This window comes from Cibotium barometz, chromosome 15 (assembly GCF_041138505.1).
Source record: "Cibotium barometz isolate CiBa-2024 chromosome 15, ASM4113850v1, whole genome shotgun sequence".
Taxonomy (NCBI): Eukaryota; Viridiplantae; Streptophyta; class Polypodiopsida; order Cyatheales; family Cibotiaceae; genus Cibotium; species Cibotium barometz.
The window spans coordinates 13,091,062-13,103,567 of record NC_141060.1 but is presented as its reverse complement, the minus strand read 5'-3'; the positions used below and the strand labels follow the sequence as shown (position 1 = coordinate 13,103,567).

Below are 12,506 nucleotides of genomic sequence, written 5' to 3'. Positions count from 1 at the left end.
TCGGCAAGGTAACACATGCAATTGGAAAGGTAGAAGATGAGGATAAAGAATCCGCAATCCAAAAAAGAAGCCGGAAAAAGATAAAGAACAAATTGACAAAGCAAAATGTAATTGGAATGGGACATCACAAGTACAGTCGGTCGAGAAGTAAGCAAAAGAAAGCACATGTCCATAAGCAAAAGTTAGGCCAGAAGCTAGTAAACCCAACAAATCCGAAGCACCCACCAATGACCTCGGCTAAAGCCAATCAGCCAAGAAAGAAAACCGCAAACAAGAGCTGGGAGAAAAGGACAAGATTTCTATAATAACAAATTTGCAAATCCACTTGTACCAAGTACACTTTTAAGCAACATCAATGTCAACTTCCATTAAAAATTTGGTTATCAGTCCTCCTTTTACTAATTATTTTGGCTCCCCACCACTGAGTGGGTAGAGTGCTCCGCATAGATGGTAGAGCTAGTGCAACTAGGTTTTTTTGTACGTATACTCTACCCACATTGAGTGGGTAGAGCGCTCCGCATAGATGGTAGAGCTAGTCATCACCTTGAAAGTCCAAATGCTAAACAACCAAAAAGTATAAAAGAAAATCTCCCTAAGCTCAAACCCAAATTAGCTTCCACTTAGAAAAAATCCTTGCAAAAGTTGTTGTTGGTTTACCTTGAACCCCTGATCAATATTGCCATCAACATTTATACCCATAGTAGATCTAGGCAATCTGATTGACCATGTGTCCCATCCGGTGCCAATCCACACACCCATGCCTCCTATCGATTGTGGCTCCCAATGGTCTCAACCACACGTTGATTTAGACACTCCAACATCGGATCCCATTCTTGCAAGCTACATCAATGCCCCATGTCAACACTTTGCATGATTGCCTTCAAATTTGACTCCAACATCGGATCCCATTCTTGCAAGCTACATTAATGCACCATTTCAACACTTTGCATGCTTGCCTTTAAATTTGTGTTGTCTTGTTTTTTTTAAAAAATTGAGTCTTGTTTTTTCTAAGTTCATCCCTCTTTCTAATTATAAATCACATTGTTTGTTTGCACATCTGCACACTCATAAGGGCTTCTAGCCTTCTATCCTAGAGGCTTCAAATCCATGCACCAACAGGAAGACCTTCGCACAAAGAGGTTATTTAAACCAAGTAAAAGTGTTGATTAGACATAGTACCACTTCAAAAAGAGACTTAATGACTTGCTTGAACTATTTGGATCTCCAAAGAGAAGAGCTTTAAAGAGTACAACCTCTTCTTTGACTCCAATTTAGCACAAGCATAACCATGCCCTAGCCAATGTATTAGAGCCAAGAAGAATCTTAATATCTAAGTGTTAAGTTGTGAGATATCTAGGAATAATATCTCATCATGCCAAGAAGGTCTAGACTACCATCTCCATGAAAATCATTCATGTGTGGCCCTCGCACTAATTTTTCCAATCTTTCATGTCACCTTGACAAGCCACTTACCACTAGGCCTACCTAAAGATTATCACCACCATGTCCTCCTAAATGTGCAAATGTACCACCACATAACCTCATACATGCCAACTTCATGGTGTATCCTCAACCATCCATATGGTTTCGAACCGATATCAAGATTATCACCACCATGTCCTCCTACATGTGCAAATGTACCACCACATAACCTCATACATGCCAACTTCATGGTGTATCCTCAACCATCCATATGGCTTCGAGCCGATATCAAGATTTACCAGCAACCTGAATGATGTAAGGACATTATCACTATTAGGAAGGGAGTGTATGTTAATGTCTTTGATTAACATGGTTTCCTTTACCCATCTTATCATAAGGTACTTTCTTATTTTACCCACTTGAATGGTATCTATCTTTTGTAAAGTAGCACTCAAACATATAAAGTGGCCTTACCATGAGCTTATTGTCACAAGTAGGAAAAGTTTAAGGACTTTATGTACATACTTTCTTAAGACTAGTAATAATGGCTAGATCATTTTTATGTTTAGGTTGGCCTAGTGTAAAAGGTAGTCACCTTGCACATAAGTCAATTTTGATAATAAGTAATACACATTCATTCCCGAATACATGTAAGCTCTTCTCTTGTCTACTCTAGCTTGCTTCTATGCTATTAGACTCCTACATGCTAGATGGATTACTTGTTAATTTGTTTTACTTGTAGGTTACTCCCTCTCATTAGCTCTGCTAGATGGACTACTTGTTAAATTGGTTTACTTGTAGGTTACTCCCTCTCATTAGCTTCTTGCATGTTAGATGGATTACTTGCTTTGAATTGATTTACTTTGTAGGTTACTCCCTCTCATTAGATTCTTCTTCATCTGCCTTTTGTAAGAAATAACCATCACGAGGGCCATTCTCTTTTTGCCTCCATCTAGGCAAACAGAGCTCTTCCTGCACCCTCACTGTAGCCAAGGAACATTGTGCTTTGATAATAGAGTGAGGACGTGACAGACAAGCTAGTGTATCCACATCATGGAATTGCAATCACGGCTTGAAGGCAAGATGCAATGACACTTGATTCAATGAGTCTCAGAGACTAAGGTAAGCCACTTGACTTAAGTTTTGAACGACTTGGAGTCCTCTCTCTATAATATTTTCATGGTGCTATTTAGGATTTCTTTTAGATGGCTTCTTTACCAAATTTTTGGCCTAATTTGGGTGTTTTTTAATCAATAATTTTCTCAAAAAACATCAAAGAATGAATTAAAGACGTGGGAATTGCCTTGTAGCTCCAGTCATATTGCTTCATGATAGCTCAAAATGTCGGCAACACACTTTTACTGACCGACCATCCCACCCAAATGTAGGGCTCAGAATCTACAAGATGAGGCCCATGCCCCGATGGTTGAGATATTGATACCAATGTTCCAGACACCATATATATCCATGCTGATATGATGCTCCAATCATGCTACTCCATGAAACCTTAAATTTTTGGCATCCTTCACCCACTAATCGCGTGTGAGGGATGAAGATATAGTGCAACTGGTTTGTCGGATTCACCCTTTATTGTACGAGAGCAAGTGAGATTTATATTAATATATAATTAAAATACAAAAGAGAAAATGCCAGGCTAATAAGGCATGATAGAGACTATTGTAAGCAGCTTAATCTGACCAGCATGGGAACTTTGACAGCAACATAAAACTAGGTGGTTCTAGGCTATCTATAGAGTGTTCAAAATGTAAATGTTGTAGCAGATTAAGGTCCAGAGGGTTGCTACAATAGGGTTTCAATTCTTATTTGTCACCAAGGAGGGCATTCCTCCAAGTTAATTGATATGCTTTTAGTCCCTCTAACATGGAGCCATTGGTGCAAACCTCTCCGTTGAGACTGAGAGCATATGGACAAGCCCATAAGAGGTGGAAGAAATGTTCTCCTTTGCATCTAGCAAAGTGGACAGAGGATAGAATTGTCTGGCCTATATGCAAGCCGGTCTCAAGGTTGGGATTTTTATGAGATAAAAAATCTTCAAGAGGAAGACATTAACCTTAAATTCTGGGGTAGCTTTCCATACCTCCATAGTACATCTGTTTAGGCTTCAAGAGGGTCCTGAGATCTCCATCGAGTAGTCAGTCAGGGATTCTAGTCTGGGAAGTAGGTTGGGACATCTGTAGCCTTCATTCGCAAGAGGGGCTTTACCGTGGTAGTGCTCTAGCTAGAGAGCTAGTTTGTCGAGGCTGGAGCCAAGGGGTAGGAACTGCGTCTATTGCTACTTTTGTAGCATTGTTAAGTGCTAGGGGGAGAGCCCATATGGCCTAGCAATATCTTCCCCCAGTCTTGCCACTGTGCAAGCCAAAAATCCCAGAGGTCATGCGAGTGCAGAGGATCACCTTGTGAATTTTATGGGCCTGGTGAATGTGCTTGAGAAATTGAGTCTTGCATCCAATCACTAGGCCTTGGAGAAGCAAGGAGCTCTTAATAGAGCTTTTTCTAGTAGTTGTAATCTTGTGGTGGTGCAATGTGAGATGCTGCCATTCTCTTGAGAGAGGCCCTTATTAGCAATGTCGTGTGATCGCATCCCAGTGTTTGTTAGTCTCAATTCTCCGCTGCAACCACTTAATGGCGAGGTTTGTTGCTCACATTGGTAATGCCTAACCCGCTTCTTTTCTTGGGTGAGCATACTTGTTCCCACGAGATGGAGTGCGAGTCTTTTCGCCTTGGGCCACCACATAGGAGGTTTCGGAATAAGTTCTCCACTTTTTTCTAGGTAGATTTACCGGAAACACAGTAGGTGGCAACGAACACAATATATGCTAGGAGGAGGATGTGTTTAAGAATCACTGATTTGTGAGCAAAGGATAGCTAGGTCTAGTTCTAGTGAGCCGTTTTCCTTTTGAGCTCTTAGTAAAGCTACTCAAATCTCTGCTTATTTCTGATGTCGTCGCCTACTAGGATCTGAAAAGAATGGCCATGAGGGATTCACTTGCTGCCGTGCTAGCTCTACTTGGCTCCTCTAGGGTAATATTTCACTGATCTTGACAACATAAATCATGCGCCATCTTTAAGAACGTGTCAACATTAGACTCTTCATAATCCATAATAGAGTTTTTTTCATCTGTAAAAAATGGGGTAATCATCTCTCGATCTCCCTCAAGAAGGGAAAGACCTTTAATAAGGCCTCTTTCTTGGAAGTACCAAACATTGGCCGTATGAGTTTCAGTTACAATAGAGAACAAGAGGGGGGGCTAAGGGACAACCCTCTTGGACTGAACACTTGAGGACAAATTCCCCAACCAAGGCTTGGAACATCCCTATAAAATCTTGGCCAAGCATAAAATCCCAAAAAAACCCGATCATAAGCCTTATTTAGGTCCAAGTTGAGGATCATGTAGGGGTGATTCACTACCAGGACATGATCAATCTTGCATACATTTAGAATGGCCTCATGAATCTGTCAACCATGCACAAATCCAAACTAGTTTGGCTCCACCATCATAGGGAGGATGAACTTGATGTACAGAAGAGCAATGGCTTTGGGGTAAAGATTTTGTAGAATGGTGAGGGTCCACCACTAGTGTCCCAACATAATATGGTTGGCGTGTTTAGGGATAAGATTTATTTTCCCTCTCCTAACTTTTGAGGCAAGTTCACCTGTGATTGTGTACTTCTTTGATCATGGTACACAGTTCCAAGTTTACCAAACGACCAAAAATGCTAGTGAAACTCTATAGAGAGCCCATCTTATTAGTTGCATATTGCAATTCCTCAGTACTACTGTAGGCTCTGCTAATAAGTACCGAGAGTGATGTTGTGTCAAAACAAGGTGAGTAATCCTTCAAATGAAGTTTTGTAGCTTATCCATGGTCACTCGAGGAGGGGAGAGAGGAAATATGAGTAGTAAAATGGGCTCCAATGTCTGCTTCATCTTCTATCATGGACCCATTTGAGAGTATTCACCCTTGAAAGTTCCCCATCCCCATCTAGACTTAGAAATTTCTTGAAAGGTTTGAGATATTTCTAAGAGGGGGTGGTTTGTCATATTCATACTTACAAGTCCCCTATCACCCTTGGAGTCTTTTTGGTAAAGTATCACTAGAGTAAAGTGAGCATAAGTGATCATATTATGTAAAGCTCTAGCTAGGAGTTCGAAACTTGGGATTGATGCTTCCTAGGACTTTCAACGATCTAGCTTGCCTAGCATGTAACACTAAAAATATAATTTCTTTAAAAATATGTTAAATTGACACTTCATGGTCAAAAAAAGTGGGGTTGTGGTACTCAATGTAGGTGCATATGTCAAAGCACCCTTGCAATTCTCCTCAAGCCATGTAAGTAGCCACATGCCACACATCCTTACGTTGCATACAATATCTTCCTCCTCCCTTTGAGGTAGACTTAGAGTGCTTCTCTCTCTCCTAACATAATGGCAACAATTGAAATAGATAGTGAGAAGTGCATTTCAATGAATTTTTATAGAATATATCACACACTTGGATATTAGAAATATAATCTTTTATTAACTTCCATTTGTCTTTTGTTGATAAAAAAGTTCATGTGTCATTATGGGGATTAACACCATTGCTTGAACCTTTAGGTACTTTAGTTGAACTTTTAACCATGTAAGAAATATTAGGGGTCATGGGAAAATATTTAACCATGTAAGAAATATTAGGGGTCATGGGAAAATATTTGATTGGTTCTAGCCCACTCTTCCTCCTCTCCAAATAGGGGTGAAAACAAATTGTGTTTGTACTCCTCACAAAAAAATCAAGAAGTACTAATAATGGACAAGGCAACTTGGTGCTTTTGCCCATGTTCTATGAAGCATACATGTATCCTTGGTTTGGTTTTATTGGATTTTATATTGAAGATTTGATGCATAGTCCTTTTTTATTTAAACTCTACAATTTTAAAAATCTCTCTCTCTCTCTCTCTCTCTCTCATCATATTTATCAATTATGGATAGCTCACTATTGAAAAAATACTGTTGTGCATGATGGTAAATATTCAAGTTTAAAAAAGGCACTATTAAAGTTTTGTCAAGATCTATTTTAAATGCTTTAATATGCCAAAAAGTATCTAATTTTTATTTATTGTTTGTGTTAAATCTTTAAAGGGGTCCCATATTGGCATACATGGATGGAATCAGAGCATTAGCAAGAAAATTATGGAAAGCTATTCTTGAAAGCTTGAATATAGATGCACCTTTAGCACTAAGTGAAGTGCCAAATATGGACAATGAAGCGATAGGAATAAACTATTACTCTCTTTGTCCAGATCCCAATCTTACAATGGGATTGAGTAGTCACTCTGACTTTGGACTTATAACAATCTTGATGCAAGATGAAGTACCAGGGTTGCAAATTTTCAAGAACCAAACATGGATGACAGTGGAGCCATTGCCAAACTCTTTTGTGGTGAACATTGGTGATCAAATTGAGGTATTTCTTTCTTGTCCTTTTTTATGCTTACACAAAATGCATACATGTGTGTGGGCATGCATGCACGTGCGCACACATGCATGTGTGTGTGTACATGTATTATTATGCTACACACAAAACTCATTAATGCATTTGTGTGTGTGTGTGTGTATATACATGTATGCTCTTATGTGTGTACATGTATTGTTGTGCTACACACAAAAATCATTAATGTGTTTGTGTTTGTGTGTGTATATGTGTGTATGTGTATCCTTATGCTGCACACAATTGTACACATAGGCATATATGTGTATCTCATGTACACATGTGTATGTGTGCATGCATGTGTTATATGTGACCATTTATGTGTACATCCATCCATACAATAGAACCACATGCATGTTCTGCATGTTACCATCTATACATGTGTACATCCATTCATACAAGAAATACATACACATTGGAGAATAAGCATGTGACCATCTATGTATGTGTACATCCGCTTATACAAGAAATACATACACATAATATAGACATACACATTGGAGCACAAGCATGCATGTATGCACACACATGCATGGCCTTGTGGGGCCAATAGATAAAAGGGTGGAGAAGATTTTGGAGTACACTTCAAAGTCCCACTTATGCTATGCACCCGAGCTCTTTAATCAATTGTCTCATGCTTATCGCATGGTTGTATGCATGTGTATTTATTAAACATGTTAGAATAATAAATAATTTGAGAAGTTGTAGAAGGAGAGAGAAAGATATTATTAAGGGTTAAAAAAACACGAGTAATTTCAAAGGTCTCAAGGGAGGGCATTCCAATATCTATTATCTATTAATAATATATGATTATTGGTGGGGCCAATGTTCTCCCTCACTTTGCTTACATTTTCTTATCTTTGATACACTTAAGCATTAAAAAAAGACTTGTTGGTAAAGTAAGAATGTTTATATACCTTTGTAATAAAACGGATTTATTTTTCTTCCAGATCCTTACAAATGGAACGTACAAGAGTGTGGAGCATAGAGTCATTACGAACTCTAAGAGGGCAAGGATGTCTATTCCTTGTTTTTTCCAGCCAAGCCATGATACTATTGTTTCTCCTCTCATGAAGTTAGTTAATACAAAGAATCCATTAATATATAAAGAGATTCTGTTTGGTGACTATGTAAAGAATGCCCAAAGTAAAGGATTGAATAGAAAGTCAAATATTGACTTTGCAAGGCTACCACCTCCTTGAATATCACCTCCTTGAATATCACCTTCTTAAAATGTAACTTTGGGTTCTTTTTATTAAATGATAACTTTAATTAGAAGCTATGAAAATCATGTCCTTCACGAGTTTTTTCTTTATTTTCCTTATTATTGATGTCATTATTTTGAACATAGTGTTCTCCCTAGTGTCTTCTTTTGTTTTTATGTATACAATTCATTATATTGTTTACTTCCTTAGCTATAAATCCTAAGCAGCTTTGTGTTAAATATTTATAGATCATGTGATATTACAAGGTGACTACAGCCTTTTGTAATGATTTGTAAATTAACTCTTAAAAGCTCAATGTGGCATCCCTTACACTTTGTTTAGGAATTATTAGATATAAAACAAAACTACAAATATGTTAAATTTAAGAATTGGGTGAAAACATGGTACTAAGGTGGATCCAAAACAGGGATTTCATTGATGTGATTACGCAAACAATAATATGTTAATAATGTATGTTATTAAAGTTTAAAATTTATTAACATTAGTATTTACATGTCAGTAATTGACTTGGTGTGCACGTTTACCTGTCAGGGTTCTTCACAAAATCCTGAAGAGCTTGTTGGGGTATGTTCAGACCCTAGTGGGGTCTTCAGTGTTAATGTTCTAAAAAGAAAATGCCTATTCAATGGTTATTTTATTATGTAGTAGGTGCTCTTCCTAGATAGTGTGCCCTTGTAAAGACTTAGGTAGGTGCTATTATTTAAGAAAGCTCGATGTTATCTTGTTGATTGGGCCATTAGTCCTATTATTGGGTTGTGTTGGCTCTTGATATTGGCATCACAGCCTATGTTGAATGGATATTGTAGCATGTATTGATAGGACTAATAGTCCTTGATATTGGCATCACAACCTATGTTGAGCAGATATTTTCATGTGTATTGATAGGACTAGTAATCCTTTATTAGGTTTTGGTTGTCCTTGTCGGCACCTTATCCGTGAATGCTTGAGCCTTATATCACATATCATTTAGGGTTTCATTAATCTATAGATTGGACTAGTTTTCCTTCATTGGGCAGTGTTAGTCCTTGACATAGTACAATAGGATTTCTTATGTCATTGATTGGAGAACTTGTCCTAATTTGGACAGTTATGGTCCTTTCTTATGTTTGATTACACATGTGATTGTTTGGAGACCACTTATCCTACTTTCAGCACTTATGGTCCTTTCTTATGTTTGATTACATATGTGATTATTTGGACCACTTATATTCATTTCTTGTGTTTGATTGCATTACGTGTTTTGGGTAGTTGTGTTCCTTTCTTGTGTCTGATTTCTTGGTATTGAGAGTGGATTAGCAAATCTAAGGAGGATCAAACATGGTTATAGTCATGGTTAGGTCATGATTAGAAACATGATTAAAAGTGGATTAGGAGATACTAATGAGACATGGCTTAGGCATAATCATGGAAACACACGAGTTGCTTTCTTCATTAGCAAGAGCCTCTTATATAGGCAAGTAGTACATGACCTCATGACATCACCTATGATGTCTTACAAGCATAAGATGCCATCTCCCCCATGTGGGTATGCCATAAATGAGCAAGATTCCCTCTAGGCTATATTTGAAGTAGGCGCCCATTTGAGGATGTGTCTTGAGTAAAGTAATCAAGGTTATATAGCCCCTTTCAACCTTTGAATGGATTTGGGTGATATATCCAACAAACCCTCCTTCAACCAAATCCATGACAATGCTACCTTTATGATGGCAATTCTAGGTTCTAGTTACAACATACAAAAACTAGTTATGATGACCATGCTGGTGCCCGTAGGTCTTATTCCAGTTAGGTTTACAATGCTAGCAATCATGGATGATGCTAGAATACCATAGTAAAGCTTACAATGAGATAGTTATGTTTAGGATGGAGAGGTTTTTAAACATGGTATGGGCTATCCCTTGATTTTACTCAAAAGGCCCATTCTTCTTCGATAAAATTGGCCTCTTCGGAGGCCTCTTCTTGAAGCTCTTCTTTGTCTTGACTTGCGAGAAATGCCTTTTGTGCCTTTTGTTTGAAGAAACAATTTTCTTCAATATGATTGTCCTTGCCACAGAATCCACAAGTCTTCTTCTTTCCTTTTGTGTCGATGAAGTTCTTCTTCTTGAAGTGTGACTTGTTGTTGGAGAAGTATGCCCCTTCCATTATCCCTATATTCTCTTGCTTCTTCTTGTACTCCTCAAGGAGTGCAGCTTCAATGGCTTCTAAAGTAGGATCCGGAAGATTCATGAGAGTTGACACTAAATGTCCATATTCATCATAAGGCATGCTTTTCAATAAAATTGCAAGTTGTGACATTAGGCTTTTCATATAATTAAGATGAGAAGGTAAAGACTCAGAAGCTTTCTTTTCAAGTTTAAAGAATTGGATTTTCAGCCCTATCTTGGAATGCTTCCCTTTTGCCCCAAATAATTTCTCTAGGATTTCCCATGCTTCAGCTGAGTTGTTTGCATTAGAGATATGATGTATGTAGTTGTCACTTAGACCTAATGCAATTATGGCAAAAGCTTTCTCATCCCTAGGTAACCATCCTTGCTCACCATCTCTAGTGGTAGGTTTTTTCTCCTTTCCACTAGCAACTCCCCACAGACCTTTCTTCATGAGAATAAATCTTACTCTAACTTGCCAGGTATGAAAGCCTACCCCATTAAACTTATCAACATGAAATGAGGATGTAGACATGATGATAAAGCAAGGTCTTACCACTTGAGTATCCCTCAAGGGCAGTGTCTAATGCTTTTACAAGATTAGATACCTTCACCAAATAGATGAAGGTTATTTATGAAAAATTCAGACCAGTCATGCCCTCCTAAAACATTGTTTGCTCTTGAGTTGTAGACATTGTTTCTTACCCGTCTCCTCGGCTTTCTGCTTTTCTTCTTAGGCCTCAAATGTTGAATGTTCGATGATTCAGCATCAGATGGTTCAGCCATTGTGATTCAAAAAATGATGTAAACAATATCATCATCACAATATAGTAATATCATCAAGTATATGGTGACCAATGTGATAAATGCTTTCAAAACAACTTCCAAAAATTGGGTCACTTGGAGTACTTGAAGGAAGTAGAGGCCTAGGTCAAAGCATCTAATGCTTTAAGTACTTTAAATATCAGTGATTTGAGACTATTTTAAGCACAAAACATTGGTGATTAAATTGAATAATCACCCATTCATTTACTGTTAAGAACTGAAGCTTCAGAAGCTCTGTCAGTCCTACAGCCACCAAACCACGCAGCCATTTGCAATTCTGACCAGATCAGCGTGTTCGCAGCCTACGAAAACCCTTGAGGCTCTGAGGAATTAGAGTTTGGTGACGCGATGGCGATGGGGCAGCGTTTTCCCCCAAATAAAAAGGTGCCGGTTTCTGTTGCAATGCCGTTGGCTCCAGGCGCTTTCTGGCTAATTCCGCCCGTCAGCAGCTTCGTGTTTGAGTTGAGAATGGCTGGCTGAGAGCTTGTGGTGAATCTTGAAGTGGGTAATGAGATATTGAAGCTCCATGGACTGCCTATCTTTCAGCCTAGATAATAGGAGAGGATAAGATATGATTAAGTTAATAAAGTGCTAATTAATCCCTAACAAGTGAGCTTTGGATGATGTAAAACCTGCTCTGATACCAATTCTTGGTATTGAGAGTGGATTAGCAAATCTAAGGAGGATCAAACATGGTTATAGTCATGGTTAGGTCATGATTAGAAACATGATTAAAAGTGGATTAGGAGATACTAATGAGACATGGCTTAGGCATAATCATGGAAACACACAAGTTGCTTTCTTCATTAGCAAGAGCCTCTTATATAGGCAAGTAGTACATGACCTCATGACATCACCTATGATGTCTTACAAGCATAAGATGCCATCTCCCCCATGTGGGTATGCCATCTCCCCCATGTGGGTATGCCATAAATGAGCTCTTTTCCCTCTAGGCTATATTTGAAGTAGGCGCCCATTTGAGGATGTGTCTTGAGTAAAGTAATCAAGGTTATATAGCCCCTTTCAACCTTTGAATGGATTTGGGTGATATATCCAACATGATTGCAATTCTTTAGTATAGCTTTGTCATCCTTTCATGTGTGTTCTTACTCTCTTCCATATAGTCTTCATCTTTGCAAAGCTATAACACATAGATTTGTCCCATCTTTTTGATCTCTCTCTTGAGTTGAGTGCCATTAATCAATGTCAATAGTGACTTGTAAAATCCATGCAAAGTGACACGCCATTGTCCATGCATAAGTTACCTCATGAAACCTTGTTATAAATTCATGGAGAAAAGTCCCAAGAGTGGACACAAACCCAAAACAATTTCAATTGGCACCATGTCCAATGGGAGCGAGTGTACTTTGCAAGTGCAATCCCTTGAGAGCATCATTACATAC

The 12,506-nt window shown here is 38.4% G+C and overlaps 1 protein-coding gene across 1 annotated transcript in view; it reads left to right on the top strand.

The window, feature by feature from the left end:
* Positions 1-8,193, top strand: part of LOC147630982 (fe(II)/2-oxoglutarate-dependent dioxygenase 4-like) — a 29,621-nt gene extending 21,428 nt beyond the window's left edge. The window contains exons 3-4 of the mRNA XM_086809324.1: positions 6,563-6,887; positions 7,862-8,193. Coding sequence (XP_086665450.1) covers positions 6,563-6,887; positions 7,862-8,113 — 577 coding nt within the window. The 3' untranslated portion in view covers positions 8,114-8,193. The remainder of the gene's footprint in view (positions 1-6,562; positions 6,888-7,861) is intronic.
* The last annotated feature ends 4,313 nt before the right edge of the window (positions 8,194-12,506 follow it).